The sequence below is a fragment of the Mustela lutreola genome, chromosome 14, assembly GCF_030435805.1.
Source record: "Mustela lutreola isolate mMusLut2 chromosome 14, mMusLut2.pri, whole genome shotgun sequence".
Lineage (NCBI taxonomy): Eukaryota > Metazoa > Chordata > Mammalia > Carnivora > Mustelidae > Mustela > Mustela lutreola.
In genome coordinates, this window is record NC_081303.1 from 38,541,616 (window position 1) to 38,563,341 (window position 21,726).

Consider the following 21,726-nt stretch of genomic DNA (forward strand, 5'->3'; position numbering starts at 1 on the left):
TAAGGAGATGATACAGCTTACTTTACCTTCTTGGTAATTTGAAAGGTCTGCACGGTCTGAAAAAAAAGCAGAGGAAAAGCAATCAGAAACAAGACATCATAACATGAAGGCTTTTTATGTGCACTTGGCATTGTGTGAAGGCACAAGGTGGAGATGCAGGTGGAGTCCCCACACACTGGGCGGAGGGAGGGGACGGGTAGGGAAGGGGAGGGTGTCAGAGCAGCTGCCCAGGACGGGGACATATAAATGGATGACTTGACAACTGAATTAAATGACACAATTACATGAAAAGGCACAGCCGACATGCACAGGTTGGATAAGCACACTCGTCAGATGCTAGGGGCAGAGGTGTGTGGATGCCACGGACCTGAGGGCACAGTGGGAAGGAGCGACACCATGGCATCAGTGAAGGGCTCAAAAGGGGCTTTCATTCAAAACAGCCACTACTCAAGAAGTTATGAGGAATATTTAATCTGGAGGGTAAATCTACCCAAAAAGCAAAACACCATATTTTCATTTTAATTACATATTCGTTTTTAAAGCTTTATTGAGATAGAATTCATAAACCATTCAATTAGTCCATTGAAAGTGTACTGGTGGCTGGTAGCTTTTAGTGCCTCCACACCCTGGTTTTTAAAGAACATGCTACCTGAACACCAGTGATGAAGCTTCTCTTGAGCCTGAAGAGAAAACCACTTTTACAGAGTGGGAGAGTAAGGCACTGAACAAAGAAGCAAATCACTTGTATCTGAACCCTTAGTATTTTACTCACAGTGTTCAAATCATACATCCTTAAACGACCTCCTGAACCCAACAGACTTTGTTGTCTCTAGGTCTAGAGTGACCCTCAGAGCCACGACTTTGGGACAGAGAAATGATAGTTTATTCTATAGGTTTTGGGTCGTAACAAATGTAAATTTTCTCTCTCCTCCTACTCACCCCCACTAACTTCTTTTTTTAACAGATAAATTCATGGATCTATGACTAGTTTACTTCCTAGAGGCAGAGACTCCTCACATTCTTTCTGCTTGAATAAAGACTTCATTTTGTGTGATATTTAGAGAAGTAGAGATGTCAGATCCATTGTATAAGGAAAACGGGTTACCACCAAGATACCTCGTGGGAACACATGAAATCCCTTTGACACAACAAGTGGATGTGTGAAATGATATGACAACAGGCAGACACGAGACCCATCTGATTTCGCCATTGGTGATGGTTCTTTGGCCGCCTCTCACTACAGGGCACCTGCAGAGGAGGCCCGCAAGGCATTCCCTGCACTTCCATCCACTAGAAGCTGTCTTCTTCCATCTGTAAAATCCTTCCAATTTGCTTTTAATCTCTATCTAATACAACCTGCAGGATGAGTTTTATCTAATCTCAGTATTGCGTTGATAAATAACAATTCTAAAAACAAGCAAATCTAACCTTTATTACAGAGCAAAATAGTCTTTTTTAGAATTCATTCACCTTTAATACGTAAACTCACAGCCAAAACCAAACAAACAGAAATAATCTCAGGTGGGAACACCTGCCTGTTCTTTGGTTAGGTTTTGGCCTCTTTCAATGGGAAAAAAAAAAAAAAAAAAAAAAAAAAAAAACCAAAGCAGATGGCATTTGCTCGGTGACAGAGTCCCAGGGATGAGATTGGGTTGTGTGCCATTCCCAGATGACCAGTTCCAGAATGCATTTCTGTACACGAGTGGGTGACAAAAACATCATTATAGGCAAAGCTCTAATCTGCATAAGAAAGCACTTTGTAACTATGTCAGTCGGGCCCTGGCAATTAGGAGTAAGCTGCTGGGCACCTCACACCTGAGAACAAGAACAGTTGGGGACTGTGGCTCCAGGACCCCGATGGCAGTGAACTGTGCTGTATGCACATCGCTCGGTCAAGGGCACAACTAAGGAGCCTGCAAAGTCCTCAGGAAGGCGGCACGGAGGTATGCAGTAGGGGTATCTCCGTGATGGGGTTGAGGCAGATAGAGAGGCAAGGGAAGTCTTTAAAAAGGCAATAGAAAAAAAGAAGTATGAGAGGAAAGTTAACAAGAAAGGAAAAATGTGGAAAAGCTATAAATGGTGTTTTTGTTTCCCTTGTGTTTTCTCTCTTGTAACAATGTCTGGGGATAGAGTAGGAGATTGCAGGGTGAGGGAAAGGAGGTTAGGAAACCATAAACCTGCCACCCATCCATCTAGATTGCTCCTGTTGACAAAGTTCCAGAATTAGTATCACAACTTAGAAAGAGACAGTGTCAGGCTTCACAAATTCTAAGTCATTCTTTTTAGCGGTTGGGAACATCAAAGCCATGGGGGAAAACTGCATTATTTATTTATATTTTTTCTTATTTATTTTTTAAGTTAAAGTGTAGCTGACACAGGCTGTGACATTAGTGTCAGGCACGTGACACGCTGACGTGACAAGTGTGTGCGTTACGCTGCAGTCACATGAGTGTGGCTACCATCTGTCACTGCTCTTCACTGTGACAACAGCACTGACTGTGTTCCCGTGCTGTGCCGTTCCTCCTGGGACCTATTCATCCCATTCCTGGAAACCGGACTTCCCTCTCCCCATCATCCATCCCTCACCTTCCTTCCCTCTGCAACCGGCTCTGTTTCTGCTCTTGTTTGTTTTGTGTTTTAGACTCCACATATGAATGAAATCATATGATAACTGCCTTTCTCTAGCTGACTATGTCATTCAGCATAATACCCTTTGATCCATCCATGTTGTTACAAATGGCAAGATTTCACCCTTTTTTATAGCTAAGTAATATTCCAGGGTGTGTGTGTGTGTGTGTGTGTGTGTGTGTGCGCGCGCGCGCGCGTGCGCATACTGACCACATTTTCTTTTTTAAATTATTTTTTAAAACTGCAGTATTTTATTTATTTTTTTGAGTAATCTCCACACCCAATGTGGGGCTTGAACTGAGAACCCTGAGGTCAAGAGTCTTAAGAGTCATATGTCCTACCGACGGAACCAGCCAGGAGCCCCACTACCACATCTTCTTTATCCATTCATTACGTGATGGACACTTGGGCTCTTCTGTATCCTGGCTGCTGTAGATAATGCTGAGATAAACATGGTATGCATGTTTCCTTCCAAATCAGGGTTTTCATTTGCTTTGGATAAATGCCCAGCAGTGCCATTACTGGATTGTAGGGGAGCTCTATTTTGAACTTTCTGAGGAACTTCCATTCTGTTTCCCACAGCGGCTGCACCAGTTTGCATTCCCACCAACAGTGCATGACGGCTCCCCTTTCTCCACATCCTGGCCAGCAACTGGTGTTCCTTGTGTTGTTGATTTTAGCCAGCCTGACAGGTGTGAGGTGATCGCTCACTGTGGTTTTGATTGGTATTGCCTTGATGACCAGTGATGTTGAGCATCTTCTCATGTTGGCCATTTGGATGTCTTCTTTGGAAAAAGGTCTATTCAGGTCCTCTGCCCCATTTTTTAGCTGAATTATTTGGGATTTTCTTGGTATTGAGCTGTGTAAGCTCTCCATACATTATGGATATTAAGCCCTTATTAAGCTTAATTATATTAATGGATATTAATATCCATTAATTATTATTAATAATTAAAATGGATATTAAGCCCTAATGGTATTAGATGTACCATTTGTGAATATCTTCTTCTGTTTAGTAGATGGCCTTGTCATTTTGTTGATGATTTCCTTTGCTGGCAAAGCTAAAAAGGCAAAAGCTTTTTACTTTGGTGTAATGCTAATGGTTTAATTTTGCTTTTGTTTCTCTTGCCTCGGAAGATATATCTAGAAAAATGTTGCTAATGCTGATGTCAAAGAGTTTCCTGCTAATGATTTCTTTTAGGATTTTTATGGCTTCAGGTCTCACAGTTAGGTCTGTAATCCATTTTGAGTTTATCTTTGTGTATGGTGTCAGAAAGTGGCCTAGTTTCATTCTTCCTCATGCAGCTGTCCAGTTTTCCCAACACCATTTGTTGAAGAGACTGTCTTTTCCGCATCAGATTTTCTTGTTTCTGTTGTCAAAGGCTAATTAACCGTTTAAGCCTGGGCTTACTTTTGGGTTCTCCACTCTGTTCCATTCCCTCTTTTTGAAAAAACTGAGGTATAACTAACATATAATATTAGTTTCAGGAGTACAAGCTTATGATCAATATTTGGATTCACTGCACAATGATCCTAAGTCTGGTTAACACTGACATAGCTTTGCATATTTCTGAAGAGTGAAAATGCTTTGAAGGAAATATACTTTCTGCTTTGTGGCTGTAGTCAAATTTAAGTAAGAAAGTGCCTAAAGTAGCATGTTCTTTTCTCAATTGTCCCCCTGGATTGTACCATATTGCCTGTTTGTAAAAGATGGCAGTTTGCAAATAGTAACTTTTCAGTCCAGCGCTGGTATGTGAGGAAGCAAGTACCTTAAAGTAAAGAATCCACACCCTGATGAGTGTTCTTGAAAGATTTCCAACAAAAGCAAAAGCATTCTTTGTCCTCCAGTGTTTGCACAGATCATCTCAGGGACCCTTGGGTGCTTCGAGAAGATGAAACAAGCACCCTGGATGTTCACATACCAGAGCTGGGTGTGCTGGGGTGATGCACTTCCTGAATGCTTGCAGACATCCACTCCATGTGGGTCATTTTGCATCTGGAGTTGTTACCACCAAGGAGCTCCAGCTACCACACGAAGCACAAAATGAACCATGTGGGCAGATGAAAGGGCTAGCAGTGGAGGACCGCCGCTTAAAGACCATCTCACAAACACCAAGCGCTTTATAAATATTAACAAAGACATTCAGTACATATTAAATGCTTGAGTATGAGGAAATTGTCTTTTTTTAAAAAGATTTTCTTTCTTTCAGAGAGAGAGTGGGGAGGGGCAAAGGGAGGGAGAATCTCGAGCAGACTCCGTGCTGAACGCAGAGCCTGACACAGGACTTGATCTCGCAAGCCTGAGATCATGACCTCGATCACGACCAAGAGTCTGATGCTCAACCAACTGAGCCACACAGCCTCGGTCCCCTAAATATGTAAATGTATTAAAAAAACTTGGAGGGGAACTCAGCAAATCAATAGCCCTCTTTACCCTGGGGGAAAGAATCAAGGATGAGCCCTACTTTGCATTTTTGAATTCATGAGAATGTATTCGTGAATCGGTTGTATAATTAAACAGAAGAGAAAGAATTTTTATAAAGAGAAATTGGGAACCTGTTCATTTAGGTATGTGTGACTGAAATATTTTATTTGAAAATTTCTCTCACTGATACAGAATCCTGACTAACTACATACTAGATGAAAAGAGGTAACACTACACACAGATCATAATTTTCAAAGAACTTAAAATCCATTTAATATGAAGTTGGTAGTTCTGCTCAGTTCAAACATTTACTGCATGGTTTAAGTGACAAGTAATCTGATGGTAAACGGAATGAATCCCTTGGAGGCTTAATGAGACCAGGGTCCCAGGCTCCTCACCAGGGATAGGCTTCAGTAGCCTTGGGGCAGGACCTACACAGTCCCAGCCAGGGCGACTGCCTTGGAGAGTTGCCAGGAAGATATGACATCCAGACAAAAATAGCTGGAGAATAATACAAGAAAAGAAGCAGAACTTAAAGGTATGGGGCAAACATAGAGTGGACAGGGAACAGGGAGATAAGGTGAGGACAGAGTAATCCTGAGAATAGTGCTGAACTGGATCCGAGAAGCAGAATATGAGTGAGGTCTTGGGGGGATGGCTGGGCTCAGAGAGGTGACAGGAGGCGGACAGAAAGCAAACTTCACACATTGTGCAGGACCTTCCCAAGCAGAAGGAGTTGAGTCACAGCGACAGTTTGGGGGCAGCCTAATGAGGCAAGGGCTGCTGTGGGGCCGAAAACTCTATTTTAGGATGAATGATCTAGGGCTGGAGTACAGGGTGAACCCCAAGGAGAAGCACTGAAGACTCCGGGAGCCCTGGCTCAGAGCTAGTGAGTGTTCTAGGAGCACAGCAATGGGAGAAAGAAAAAGAATAACTTCTAGCTTCCTTTAGTGAAGAATCTAATGAATACGGGGATAAAAATTCTTAGTATGTATTTTCATAAATATATATGGTATGACCAGAAAACATTCTGGTGAAATGCTGAATAAAGCAGGTTGATCCATCCTAAGTGCCTTAGAACACACTTCCATTCTCAGTGGTGTTAATATTCCTTTATGATGACCTACAATCAGAAATGCCTAAAACGACATTGAGCATCTTTATAGAATGAACTTAAATAGCAGTAGGGCCCATGGAAGAGAAGTTAGTGACGATTTGGATGGCGAGATTGTCCGAAAGTCTGGTCTGGAGGTTGAGGGCACAGTTTTGTAAGCACGTGTTTGAGACTGACATTAAACCTGGTTCAACAAATACATTTAATCGCTCTCATTAAGACACAGAAACACTTCTCACTTTCAAAATTCTATGGATCTTATCTATAAAAAAGGAAAACCATTTCTGCATTTTCTCGACAAACTATTCAAATTATATTAAATAATAGCATGTATGTTAATCACGACCTCAGTGAAGGGACATCTGAATTTAAGTCGAAGTCGTCAGTTTTCCACGAGGACAGGGCCCTCCTTGGTGAGACAGAGACCATAGCAGAAACACAAACATCCTTCACTAACCTGTTGGTCACCTCCTCCTCCAAGTTCTCCTGGTCCCCAGTTTTGGGTTTGACTTGTCCATATTTGGTTCACCGTGAAAACAATTATTTGAGCTCAAAATTACAACACACATCATTCACCTTTCTTTCTTTTTCTTTTTTTTTTTTTTTGTCATTCACCTTTCTTAAAATTCATTTCCCACATATTTGGGATTACATTGCCTCTACAAAATTACTCTTTATCATACAAGTTTGAGTATTGAAGGTTGAAAGTCATACCTGCTACTTAAAAAACAAAACAAAACAAAAAAACCTTTGAGGGGGAGTTACAAAAATGATAAAAATCTACTGTATCAAAATGAATTCCGACAGTGTAAGCAATACCTCGCAGCTGTTGTGACATCTTCATTGTGCAGGCCAGGAGGACAGGCCAGTGCTCACCATCCACAGAAATTCTTTCGTTATGCTTTTAAGAACACCAGTATATAGAGAAACAAAATTTTCTTAACCACATTTGCTCACATTTATCTGTAGCTTAGAAACTAAATTTACATAACTCCACTACCAAAAGATCCAATAAAGATCAAAGCAAAACCCAAACAAGGTCAGCTTTTGTAAAAATAATATGGATAGAAAAGAGATTCCTTCTCAGCCGGAAGTCCAAGGTTAAAAAAATCAACTAAGCTGAAAGGAATCTGACGAGAACAAATGGGAATTTTCTGAGGGAACATGAGGAAGAGCCCAGCGTGGCGGGGCCCACCTGTTCTCAGGCCACAGTGAGAAGCACCACAGCAGCGAGGCAGAAACTTCTGGGCCGCTGTGTTTGGCTCCGAGTGGTGCAGACTCTATGCCAATGACACCCAAACACCACAGAACAGAGTCTGGACAGAGTCTGGACATGTATCCTGAGGACAATGTAACAAGAAGATCATGATGGCAGGTCAGGAAGCCTGTGATTAACAGGGGGCTAAGTGAGGGCCCCAAGCTCTCCGACTTCAGCCTCTTCTTCTGTAAAATAAACAGAACTGGATTCTATCATTTCTAAAGCCCTCTCCTGCTTTGAAATTCTGCTGTATTCTGTGGAGCTTTAGATCCTTCAGATCACTACCTGGGTATCTGAACACCAAGCCATCCGACAAGAGCTGGAAAGCCAGGCGCCCCCAATCAGAGTTCGAGGCTGAAATCGTCATGTGAATAATCAATGGAAATGATCTTCCACAAGAGAGGGAAGAACTCGTGTCTTAAAATGTTTTGAAAAATAATGCTGACTCTTCATGTGATCAGCAAGTGAGAGAGATGTATTGTAAACCACTAAATTGATGGTTGAATGAAAAAGGTGCTAAAAAAAAGGGGCTTGGTAGGAGGACTCCCCACATTTTGGCTTCAGATGAGTATGCAGGTGCAAACCATGAGGTCAGCAGCACATGCCTGAGTGGGCGAGTGTCACAGGGAGACTGCAGGGACCCCAGACGCTCAAGGGTAGTGGTGTCCCCAGTGCAGCTGACATGTAAGAGCATTCAGGCTTTCCATAAGTCCCTCACTTGAGTCTCCCACCCACTATTACAGAAAGGCAGCATAAAATATTCATTTAAAAAAATTTAAACAAATTAGTTTGATGGGCTTTTTCACTTAAAGTTCCTATTTTAGAATGGACAAAACTTACTATTTTTTTAAAAGATTTTATTTTATTTACTTGAGAGAATGAGCTAGCATACACAAACAGAGGAGAGGTAGAGGCAGAGGGAGAAGCAGGCTCCCTGCTCAGCTGGACTCAATCCCTAGAACCCTGAGATCATGACCCCAGACAAAGGCAGACGTTAAACTGACTGAGCCACCCAGGCACCCTAGAACTTCAACCTTCAAAGGAAGGGCAAAGCTTTGAGGGGAGATATATTTTCTGTTTTAATGTTGGTTTTGTTTTCCAATTGTAAAATGAACATACTCATGTTTTTAAAGCCTGAAAATGCAGAAAATCATGCAGGAAAAGCAATCATCGACACTCTCACTACAAAGATCTAACCTCTATATTCTTTTCGATCTAGTTCCTTTCAATATGTTCTCCTTTGTGCCTAAATCTACATGTCGAACACACACAGTTAGGGCACAATTGGATATGTAACATGTCATCACCTCAGATTATGAGCTTTTCCTAAGGAATTAAAACTTCCTGAAAACAAAACATTCTGTAGCCATATGGTGTACTATTGCAGGTATGATGATTTATTTAACATATACACACAGCGGTAATCACACACTCCTCTCTTTGGCATGTCCACGTGATTGTGTGTTCACATGTACGCACACACATCTCTCCCACTCACGTATGGGAACCTGGTGACAGCTGGGAAACATCACAGTTATGGCAACTATTTTTCCTACTTGCTGTCTGGTCTGTTTTTAACATGATTTTTGGACATGCATCTTAAAATTTCCATAGTTGCAACTTTCCTTTGTAATTTCGGGAACTACTTTTACCATTGAAGAGTGACCTTTGACCCAGATGTCTGTGTTCTTCCCAATTTCCCCTCAGTAACTGAGGCCAGCCCCATTACTTCATGATGCTTTGGCCGTCATCTTCTGCAAAGCTCTGCTTTCAGGGGAAACGAGGGTCTAAATGTTCATTTTCATAAAACACATGTGATGACAGCAAGATGATCACGTAGCAGCTGTTGAGGCCCCCAGACCCACTGGGCACATCTGTGCAGCTGTTCACATGGGTTCACTGTCAGTGGTGATAGCTGTGGCTCCTGACTGACGATGGCCTTCGTAGCCTATGCTAGTGGTGCAAGAATCTCTCGGTGAGTGGGCACTCACCTTAGCAAGATCTGGGGATATTGGGTCAGGAAAACACCTCCCATCTCCTCCAGGCTTTTGTCAGAAGCAGCAGCAAATGTTAGGCTCCATTTGAGACTGAGAGCTGGATGGAAGTCAGAAGCCCACAGAGTCATCAAGAGGTTTTACTTTAGTGAGGTTTTATGTATACTGAGGTCTGTCTGATCTATCCTGGTGGGTCCACAGATTCCATGGTTTTCACAGAATCACACTGTTTTTGTTATTTTGGCTTCAGGACAGACAAGAGCTGGGACAGAGCGAACTTAGGAAATCCTACTCCCTTGAGAGAACTAATGGGTTTACAGTGTTACTGCTGTATCCGTGACTTCACAGTGACTCCGGGGAGGGAGAGAACAGCAGGGCTAACGAGAGGACTGCAGTTCTCCAGGGATGTGTGCATCTTACGTTACAGCCCAGAACTAAGGTCCTGAAGGAGATTTCAGAAGCCCTCAGCTCACTCAGAACCACTTCCTAACAGGATAACGGCATGAGTCCCAGAGGGAGAATTACAGCAGACTCCCAGATGCTTTCCTAATATGAAGCAATTTCTCACAAAGTAAACGTACTTTCCGTTCTAAGTCAACTGAGAGCAGTACGTTTCCCCGAACCTGACTTCTGTCATAGGATGAGGTATTTTGGAAGAAAAGCCCTACACATGTAGACTCTCTCATGTCAGAAACGTTAGAAACACCCTCTCTGTTCCTTCCTCCTGGCCCTAAATCTGGCTCTTCCATATGGAAAATTGCAATCTTTTTATAACCTTGGCTTAGTTCTATTGTAAGGCCTTCAACAGATGGATGGAAAAGATGTGTTACTGTCTCCACATGGATGGCTCTTTATGTCTCCATATTACTGAATCATTCCTTTTGCCATCTCTTCTCCACCCTAGAAGCTCCAATTCACTAGGCACTTGTTGAGGAGGAAAAGGCAGAAAATAGTTTCTACTCTCAAGCACCACGACGGGAAGATGGGTAGCCGACAAGAGATGCTAGCAGGAAAGCAAACTGGGCAAGAATGTGATCGTGTCACAAAAGGCTCTACCCTTCTGCTTCTGAATAAAAATGCAGCTGTGGAGCACGTGGTGTGTTCTCTTCAAATCCCGGAAAACATTTATCCACACAAACAGCAAGGGGATGAGTCGGGGCTGGGTGCGGGGGGGTGGGGGGGGTGGGGCGCAGGTGGAGCTGGGAGGATGACAAAGTCTTGGAGGAAAGCACCCCATGCCTTCCTCCTGCCTCTTAACCCCTCCTGCTGCATAACCAGGAAGAGAAGAATGAATGGAATACCCTCCCTGTATTCCAAAATGAGGAAAGGACATTTTAGTTTTTCAAAGGCCTTACATCATTCCTATTTCACCCGGCTTGTCGGTAAGAGGCACAAAGTGTAAGTGTTGGACCTGATGGATTTTCATGCATGTGCATGTCCGTGTGTCTCCCACTCAGGTTGGGATACAAGACCCCCCAGCAGGCCAGGAAGCTCGCCGGTGCTCCCTCCGACCAATTGCCATACTCTGCCCCCACAGGTAAGCAACGTTCAGGCTTCCCTCACCACACTCTGAGTTTTGCCTCAAGGGCTGCCTTTTTTAAAGACAGCTGAAGAGAAAAGTTTCAGGTCAAACCTGGAATAAAATTTAGCTTCGCTCAAACTTAGGAAAATATGTAAAGGTGAAGCCCTAGTAACATTTCAGTGGATGGCTCACAGATGAGCATCCACTGGCCCTTTGTCTCTGATGAGCAACACAACCTCGTCCATCAAGGGTACTCTTGGTTCAATTTTCTGCCATTTATGCTACTTCTGAGTAGGTTATTTTAAAAAATCCATATTGTTCTGTTTCTTCACATTTTAGCTTCTTCCAAAATTCACGATCTTGCCCAAGTCAATGGTATCTACTTACAATAAGCTATGCTTACTTGTGTCTAATTAACAAAGGTACCCAGGCTTCCATTTAAGGGTTTCAAAGTGCTCTCCTCTGATACTTTAGCAGAATATTTGAAGGAGGACGTCCTACACGCTACTGTGAATACAGAGACATCCATCACATGATAGATATGGGCAGGAAGTGGGGATTTGAAAAAATTTTTTTAAAAAGATTTTATTTATTTATTTGTCAGACAGAAACAGAGAGCACAAGCTGTCAGGGGTGGGGGCACAGAGGCAGAAGGAGAATCAGAGTCCCCACTGAGCAGGGAGACTGATGTGGGACTTGATCCTGGGACCCTGGGTCATGACCTAAGGTGAGGACAGACACTTCATCAATTGAACCACTCCGGCACTCCGGGGATCTGAAATCTTTAACAGACAAGAGCGGGTAGGAAAACCACAATGAAAAGGTATGGGAAGAGGAAAAAGCGGCTCAGTGAGCAGCACAGAGGCAGGATGGTCATAGCACTCAGGAAGAGCAGAAGCACTCTGGGGCTACTGAGAGAAAACTGTGTACGGATGGGTCATAAGTGGGGGCTGTGAACCACAGAACTCAGGAGAAGAAAGGAGATGGGTGTCACTGGTCTGGGTATCACCGGGAAAGGGGAAGGGGGACAGTCAGCCTGCAGGTCATACAGAGGACAGGCATGAAGTCTAATTACATATTACAAACCCTCAGGGGCGTCGGGGCAAACTGACATCTGAAGCAGCTGGTCCTATCCGGACAGCTCCTCCATAAAGGGCATGTTACCCTTCAAAATTGCAAGATAGACTCATTACCGCTGGCATTTCCACCACCACTGCGTTTGAGTGCAGCGTGGATAGGACACAGACAGCAGGGAAATGAGGTAGACTCTCCCTTCGGTCTGTGTGAGAAGCATGTGAGGAGCGGCCACTGTGTCCTGGCCTGAAACTCCTGCAGCCAGAGGCCCATCATCTGGATGTGATCAGTGATCTTGGAGGTGAGCCCGTGCAGTGCTTATACCATGGCAGTCCTGACTCGTGAACTTCTGCGGACACTAAGACACCTCGCAGTTAGAGACCAGGACTCACCCCGAGCCCCACACTCTCTCTGAAATGGCACTTCATGGTCTCATTTAGCACTGGACAGAAGCAACAGCTCTGAACTCTTTGGGCTGTTTGCAGGATTAAATCAGAGAGCATGTGTAGAACATAGTAGAAGGTCTGGTATATGGGAAGGGTTCGATGAAACCATTAATATTGTTAAAAATTTGAGATTTTCTGCCACCGAATCCATTTTCTTTGCCGAAGACACAGGTACAATGCACGATCAAGTCCCATCTCATAATTTTGAGAGAATTTTACTCATTTATGTGTTTACTTAAGACTGCTATTCATTATACCAGAATACTTTAGAATATTTTTGGTAGTGATAAGCCTTACTATTAAAATTCTTAGAAAGGTAATTTTGTGATGACATTATGGAAAGGACATAGTCATGGGATGGCAGAATAAAAATAATTCGAATGTTATATAATCTTAAATGCAATGTTAATGGAAAACTAGTCTTAATCGTGCACATGACCAGACATATTCAAGGAGGTCATGAACACAATCCCCATTAGTAGTTGGTTGTATTTCCACACAAAGCCTCTATCCACAGGTGAGAGAAGGGGAGACACGACTCTTGATGATTACCTTCATCCCTCCCTCCCCATCTTCACACCTTGGCGGCACACCTAAAATCCATGGGAGTGATAATTCACACTTGATTCACACTGATAAAGAACTGCTTTTCTTTTAAATCATGATTTTTAGGCAGAATGTCTTAGGTTGGCTATTTTACCCAATGAAAAGTAAAATATTCAACTTCTAAACTATGTGACACTAAAATCCTATTTCAAACCATGTTGAATTTACATCTAAGATACATCTAGACTCCTGATTATGACCATTTCTACCTTCAGTAATGAATGTCTACACTTATAACACACAAGTTTTATATTTTCTTTATCACTGACGGGAAATGCCAGTCTATGGGAGAAAATAAGGCATGTTTTTCAAAGTGACCAAACTGCTACAATGTCTGGTTATGGGCAATCCTTCTGCCGAGTCCCCTTTGCTGTCTTTCACTTCTATGCACTTGAGAGCCCAGGTAAACATTTAGTGGCTACTGGTCAGCTGAGAAAATCCTACCTCTATTAAATAATTTGTAGTTTCCCTCCTGGAGACAATAAAAATTTTGCAGAGATGTAATAAAAGATTCAGCAGACACAATGATAGAAATGTGCATTTTGAACATATTTAAAAATCCCTAAGGCAACTTAATCAAAACTGGCAGAAGAGGAATGCCTGACACTTAAAGACGTCTCTCCAGTGGGGATACGGAGGGAAGAGTAAGAATAGTGACCTCCATTAGTAAGTGGGCCTGGTGACCCGTGGAGGCATTTCTATGCGATGTTCCAAAAGCATGTTTGTGCATACTATACGTGATTCTCTGTCTGTCCCGCTCAGACTCAAAGCCCCTCAGCTGGGACAAATCCTACTTGCATGAAACAGCTTGAGTTCTAATTTAAGTTAAAAAGAAAGTTCTTATTAGTAGAGTCTGGTCCTAAGAAGCAAGCAAGAAATGATGCTATTTTGTCCCCAGTGATTTCAATAAACAAGAAAGGAATTGTGTTATCCAAAACTGGGGGAAGATGGGTAAGGATGTCACTTCCTCTACTATTATTAGTGAATTGCCTCCTCTTTAGGGAGCGCTAGTTAAAAGGCAGCTCTCCGGCTGGCTGCTCCCTGAAAGGTGAAGGAAGAGGGGCGTAGGAAATTCATTTTCAAACACATTTTGTCTCTGCCACTTAGGAGAAAGAGGAGAGGCAGTAACCAAAGGTTGAAATACCACATGGCTCTGGTCCCATGCAATGCACATCCTAAAAGAGAAATCCAAGAATGCCTTATGTTTTCACAAGGAAACTGTTCAAAGACATTAGAACACTGAAAAAAAGGCACAATCAGTTCATTTAGAATAGTTTTAAATGGCTGAAAAGTGGCTTTGTTTAAGAGAAAGCATTCTTCCTCAGCCCATAAAGTTACATCTGCATGGTTTAGTTGGAGCCCATAAAGCAAACAGCCTCATGCGGTACAGTTAACGTTATACTAAATTATAAAGCACGTGCCCTTAAATGTGAGCCTTTGCACACCAGACAACTGCTGTGAGCCCTACCCCAATCATACTAAATAAGAGGACAGCATATACTTTCTTAGTAAGATGTGAATAATAATCACTAACAAGAGATCCAAGAAAAGCTCAAAGAAAGCCAGCAAAATCTTATTAAACTTAACTGACTTAAGAGCAAGGAATGCTGGAACGAAGTCTAAAATCCTCAAGCCAAAATACTCACCAGACACAAATGCTGCTCGAGTAGAATGTGTTTTGGGAGAAGAAGGTGAGGTAAGAAAGTAAAGTCAGAAAAAAAATCAGTAGTGTGGAGCTCAATGTTGGGTTTAATTCTGTGTGTGTGTGTGGGGGGGGGCATTTTAATAATTGGATAATACATTTAAATGCATGCCTCCTAGGGATTGCTTTACAATGAAATAATTTTATTTTCTGGTAGTCAAAAAGGTGGCCAAAGGCTGACAATTAAAAACTCCTAGGCTAATCCCTAAAAAATGAAGACCCAGAATATTTAGTGTTGGCTGGGGCCCCAAAGTAACCTAAGTCTTAATTATGTGTAAATGGAAACAAAGACTCAGTCTACCATTAATCAGATTTCCATTTAAACTGATGAATGGCAGGAAGAAAATCTGTTACAGTCATCTCACTCACTGAGATCTGTTACCCTGTTCCTGTTCAGGGTTACGGACTTGTCCCTGAACTACCGCCCTTCCTTCCTCTAGCAAACACACTCCCTCCCTGACTCCAATGCCAGGTCAAGGAGTTGGGGGAAACCGTGCAGGATCCCTGAGCCAGGGCCAGGAGGCATAATGAAAGCAGTGTCTCAGGAAGGGGAGGTGGGCAGGCCCAGGTGACCACAGACACAGAAATAGGGTCTGAAGGAATGAATGTTCTTCTTACTAGATACCCAGAGCAGTGCTTAGAAGCAGTAAACTGTTCACATTCCAGTAGAAAGCAACATGCTTGAATCTCAAACTACTAGGTAACGATTCAAACCACTTAATTTGCAAATCCATGTAGAACATGGTATCACATCTCATCCTATAGCTTCTCCTTTGAGTTTGTTTTCTAAATTCATAAAATACATATGAACAAAGATTTTGGGAATTTATGGTTCATCCACCAGTTTTATAAAGTCACTCTTGCAGGACCTGCAAATATCCTGGAGGGGGCTGGGGCTGAGCAAACAGAAAGGTTATTCCTGGCCAACTTCTGGAGTAAAGATTCCAGGTCCCACCTGACTTTCTCAAAGGGGCTCCAGAGCCGGGTAAGATGGCAGCTTGGGAGCTGTGTGAGGGCCTCGTCTCTACATGTCTTCCTTTTCCTCCTTATAAACGAGTCTGTGATTTTTTTTTAAGATTTTATTTATTCATTTGAGAGAGAGAGAAAGGGAGAGAGAGAATCTCAAGCCAGCTCCGCATTGAGCTGAGATTCCAGAACGAGGCCACATGCCACCGCCCTCCATGCCCCCACTCCATACTCCCACTCCCATCCCCTTTGGGCCTCCAGCTCCTGCCACCCCCCACGCCCCCAGTGCAGGGCTGGATCTTGGGACCCTGAGATCATGACCTGAGCTGAAACTAAGAGCTGGACACTCAACCAACTGAGCCACCCAGGCATCCTCAATTTTTTTTTTTTAAAGTCAGAAGTTAGTGCATTTGCAGGGAGATTTAAAGAACAGAAGGAGATATATCCCCCAAATAGACTCAAAGAACAGTAATAAAAGAGTGTTTTTAGGGAAATAGAACCTGTGGAGACTTTCACAACATTTGGGCAAATATCCTACCTCATTAGACCGCTGGTTCCTGATTTTCATTATCAAATTATCACATCCTTAAAATAAGCTCTGCACAAGAAGGACTTGATGGATGCTCAATTATTTATTAGCCTGTTGAACAATTTATTGAGTGTTTACTAAATGCCAGGCCCCATGCTGGGTCCTGGAGACACACAGTAGTACCAAAACCTGGTTCTAAGGGCCCAGGGAAAGGTCATGAATCAAAGGTATAGCTACAGCTATAGCTGCTGTGTGGGAGTCCTTACTAAGTTCTTCATGATGCTTACATAACACGGGGCACATGCAGCTCGGGGAGCAGGCTCCTTGGACCATCTCAGCATGCTGTACTTCAAGGATCCCATGTTACATACCCAGCACAACATGCTGTCACCCCTCCTCTGGGTTCTTTTCCAGAATGAGGCCACATGCCACCACCCTCCATGCCCCCACTCCATACTCCCACTCCCATCCCCTTTAGGCCTCCAGCTCCTGCCGCCCCCCACGCCCTCACTCCCACCCTCTCCAGACCTCCTGCTCCTGCTGCCCCCTCCAGACCTGCTCCTGTTGCCCCCAGTCCCCCCTCCAGACCTCCTGCTCCTGCCCCCAGTCCCCCCTCCAGACCCCCATGCCCATCCCTTCCAGGGCTCCTGCTCCTGTAGGCCAGGTTTAGGAAAGGCCCTGAATCCCTCTCTGGGACTCACATGACTCTCTAGATTGTGTCTGTGCTCAGACAGCAGCTGTGTTTGCTCCATGTCTACCCTCCGAGGCCATCATGGCCCCTGATGCCAGTGACCAGTCTAACTTCATGAGCTTTCCTTAAAAAGTTTAAATTCTGTGAATTTTTCATTACATAAGATGTTCCAAGAATTACTGTTTTGTGATCATTCACTCAACAAATATTCACTGAGGGACACCTGGGTGGCTCAGTTGGTTGGACGGCTGCCTTGGGCTCAGGTCATGATCCCGGAGTCCTGGGATCAAGTCCTACATTGGGCTCCCAGCTCCATGGGGAGTCTGCTTCTCCCTCTGACCTTCTCCTTGCTCATGCTCTCACTGTCTCTCAAATAAATAAATAAAATCTTTAAAAACAAACAAACAAACAAACAAACAAAAAAACAAAACCCCACAAATATTCACTGAGTTCCAGCTATGCTGCAGGCACAGTTTATATCCAAAATACCAACCAACTGGCTAGATACCTTGTTTGTGCTTTAAAAAAAAAGAGAGAGAGAGATGTATTTTTATGGAGTTAATTTGTTGAGAAGAACATAAAATAGCATAGTAATCAAAATTCTCTTAAAAAACATTAAGTTATATAAATTCTTTTAAGTGACAGCTAGCCATCCACTTACATTTGGAAATTGGGTGCTCTCTTTGGAAATAGGGTATAAACGATTGGCTCTTCTTGAAGAGATGTACCTGATCCTTTCACTTGGGTTTACTGTTGGTCAAATTTCTTAAGTTTCTTTAAACTACTTTTTGGCCAAAAGAAAAAGAGAAAAATTAAACCATTTCTTTTTTTTTCCCCTTCAGTCTCTAAAACAACTCTCACTGACACGGAAAGGAGGTGAAGAAAGAACATGTTTGCCTCATTCCAAAAAATTAATCAGTTTTATGAAAGAAAGAGGGCATTGTTTGCTGACATGTACTATGAAAGCAGAAGACGACCAAGGTCCAAATTCTGAAATAAGCATTTCACAGCCCCCTCTGAAATCCGTTCCTTTATCCACATTATTCTCTCAGAGAAGTCTTACCATAAAACAGGCCTTCACCCCATCTGCCTGCCAGACGGACTGACTTGGGCAAGCAAGCTTGGAACATTTTAGATTTTACAAATATTATCCTATTTTAAAAGTTAATTTTGACTACTTTAAGGAATTTAAAAATAAACCTCAGTTTCAATGAACTCAAGATTCAATCTTACCAGATTTCTAAAATTAACCCCATAATCAGATGACATATTAACATTAGCACAGTGGCTCTGGGTCCCCTGGGCAGGGAGGCCCACTTATTCTCTATAATCCTCTCCTCATCCAGACAGCGAGTCAGGGACCGTCTGCTACACTTGTTCTTCTGGGGGCTAGGGTCAGTCAGTGGGGACAAGAGTGAAAAGCAATACATCATGCATTTATTTCAGCCAGGAGTCAACCATAGCTTGATTTCTGAAACAAGACTAATGGAGTGAAGAGCAGCAGCTAGGAGAAAGAGAAGAAACAGGAACACACCAGAAGAGAATGGTGACTCCCATCTTTGCAGAGACAGAAGGGAAGGCCAGGAGAAACGAATGCCTGCCCGAGACATGAAGACAGCAAGTGGCCTGGCCAGGACTCATGTGGGCGTGTGTGTGCGAAGCCGCGTGCACACCCCTCACCTGGCACGGGGAGCAGGGGAGAAAGAGCTGGAAGAGTGAAAGGCGAGTCATAAAGTAGTGGCCGTGGTGCCTCCCAGGATGGCTGTGTCTCCCAGAAAAGCTCTGTCTGACACTGTATTGTAGACCTGCCATCGACAAATGAAATATGCAGATAGCTTTGCTTTCAGGTTCATCTAAATAACATGGCAACGGCTTTTGTGGGTGTAACTGGGGCCGCTAGAGGGTACCAATCCACTACAATGTTTTATAGTTGGGAGGTTTTAGTCCTTTAGATTTTTGAAGAAAAGGGATTTTATCTTTGGACATTACCCTATGATACAGTAAGCAAAACATAAGCAGTGAAACCCCAATTAACCAGAATCATGTGGACAAAAAAAAGGGTATCATTCACTGTCAAATATGGCCGTCACTCTACCTCGCTGGAGCTCCATTTGTTACCACAGAGGTCAGAAGGAACCTCAGTTGCTCCAAGAGAAAAGAGCCTTGCCCACGGAAACACCCTAGCAGAACGCACATGTCCAGTATGGAAGCCCCTGGCACAGGTGAATGGCGCCCAGGAGACTTAGAACTGAATTCTGAGGTTCACTGGGCCCTGTGAGCAGCGCGCATCTAAAGCATGCAGTGGGACCACCCCATCCTCCAACACGCCTGCCCAGCAGTCCCACCATCTGTAAGTAAAGGCTCATGATTATGTTGCTCTTAGTAAGAGAGGAAAACAGGAGGGAAGAATTTATGCGTCTATGATCTGGTTCTCCTGAATTAATATTTGGAAGAGCGCCGCAGTTTCACTTCTGGACCTCGGGCACCTACCTAGAGTCCACACAGGCCCAGACTCAGCTCTCACCACGTCCACACCACCCCCGCCCCTCTGAAGGTGAGGACCCCGCGGTCTGTACCTCTGCTTTCAGCACCTGACACCAGGTACGTAAGTACTCATTGACTACTTGCTGAGCAAGTGAAGCACTAACCTGCAATTTTTCCACTCATCACACAGCATCTTAGAAAAGCCATCTGGTTTGAGTCTAGTGATTAGGGCAAATCACAGACACTAAGATCAGCATCAATGCCAGGTTCATGCCACAATGCTAGTGAAGTGTTCACTGGGATTTATCTTTCAAATGTCCCAGCTAAAGAGAAATAACTCAATTGCCAAGGCTCAGGAAAGGGGAAAAGGGTGGATCATTGCAGAGCACGAGCATCACAGGAAGGCAGTTTGAGAAATAATGCTCAGAGCTGTCATTTGGCCTAGGGTGTTATGATATACTGTACACCAAGAAACCAGATTTCAGGAAGTAGATTCTCTCCTAACATAAAACAAGAATTATCCCTTCCTACTTTTTTTTAAGAAGAGCTGAAAGCAAGTAGTGTCCTAGGGGAGAGCAAACAGAACACCTCTGAGCAAGTGAGCCAGACGCTGGAAGAATCCAGAAGGACAATAGGAGAAGGTGACACACGCTACAAATGGCATAGGGCACAATGTTTGGGGCGGGGACAAGGTTGTGCCCTGTTGTCAGCTCCTTTCATGGGCTCCTCCATGCCAAGCCTACTCAGCAGCACAGCTCTTGAGCCTCTGGCAGTGGGGCACACTCAGAGTGACCATCTGCCTGCAAAACTGCCTTCAGGGAAGTAGAAGTGTGCTTGCTGGGCACCCAGAACTCACATCATCCCTGCCATGATCACGAGTTTGGGACTTGCCAAGCATCATTCATGGCATTCTCTGCCTCAATTGGAAACAGCTCAGAGCTTGCACTGGGAATCTGCTATTTCATTCATAGTCTCATCCTGTTCATAATTACATTTGCGATGCCCGGCACGCACTCAGAAAATACTGTTGATTGTATAAATAAGTAAATGTTGAAACTAATATAATCCTGCATGTCAATTATAGCTTATAAAGACATGTCCTAAGTGAAGTATGTGATAGACAAAACTGTGAAGAGACACTCCTGTACAGACGTCTGTAGAAGATTCCATCTGTTACACAGAGTTGATCAAAAGGCTCAAATTCTTGAGAAACATTCTGGATAGGAAACATTTCTCAAGGAATATTCCACTTTTTCCTCCAACTTTTCTTGATAGACAAATATGACATTTTTATCTGTTTTTAATGCTATTCTATTTATTTTTTATTAAAGATTTTATTAATCTATTATTTGAGAGAGGGAGAACAGGCGAGCAGAGGGGGAGAGAGAGAGAGCATCTTAAACACTCCACGCAGCATGGAGCCTGACATGGGGCTCGATTTCATGACCTCTCACAAGCTCATGACCTGAGCTGAAACCAAGAGTCACCCACTGAACTGACTGAGCCAACCCCATGCCATCCTTTTTAAAGCTGTATGAACACAGGACTCTCATCCCTTTAAGAATACATACAGAGACGCTATGGTAAAGTCCTGCCTGTGTATTAAAACAATGCGTTACCTGCCTATAGGTTTAATATTTTCTGAAGTTTTTAAAAAGTGGGATCAGCCTCAAAATATAGAGGTATCTGTCTCCCCTCACATCCTGCAACCATATAACTGATGATTCTAAAGTGTCAATATCAGTGGCCAGATAATTTTAAAGTCAAACACTTCCACAGTTTAATTCAAAGTAGAAGGAGCCTAGAACTGGTCAGGTAGCACAACGCTATCAGGACAAGCCTTCAGAGAAATAGCTTTGGCCCATCCTTTACGTAGTTCTGTGACTAAAACACTCTCGCCCCTGACTTGGAAAATGTATTTAGAAACTGCAAGAACACACTGCAGAGGACAGTCCTCCGAGACCCACTGTCATTCCCCATCTCCCTCTGTGTTTTTCTTAAAACGGTAAAACCAGATAATGTCAACAGCAACCCAAACCTGATAAAGGTGAAAAGGATCCATTCCTCAACAACCCCTTTCTGGATCTGATCCTTTTTTTATGGAGCTATAATTGACATACAGGGTAATATTAGTTTCAACATGATTTGATGTTTGTATACGTTATGAAATTAGCACCACAATAAATCTGTCACCACTCATAGTTACAAAAGCTTTTTCTTGCCATGAGAGCTTTTAAGATCTCCTTTATTAACCACTTCCAAGCACATAGCCCTGTGTTCTTAGCTA

At 43.3% G+C, this 21,726-nt stretch overlaps 1 protein-coding gene and 1 long non-coding RNA gene across 9 annotated transcripts in view; both read right to left on the reverse strand.

Moving 5' to 3' along the window:
- DISP1 (dispatched RND transporter family member 1) overlaps positions 1-21,726 on the reverse strand; it is a 174,715-nt gene that overhangs the window by 19,298 nt on the left and 133,691 nt on the right. For all 8 annotated transcript variants that reach the window (XM_059146647.1, XM_059146640.1, XM_059146644.1 and 5 more), the window contains one exon: positions 27-56. In XM_059146647.1, the coding sequence (XP_059002630.1) occupies positions 27-56 (30 nt within the window). The remainder of the gene's footprint in view (positions 1-26; positions 57-21,726) is intronic.
- On the reverse strand, positions 6,546-10,668 carry LOC131815054 (uncharacterized). Its single transcript, XR_009347545.1, has 2 exons — positions 6,783-10,668; positions 6,546-6,743 (listed from the first exon to the last, which is right to left on the reverse strand). It is a non-coding gene; the product is annotated as an uncharacterized LOC131815054 (long non-coding RNA).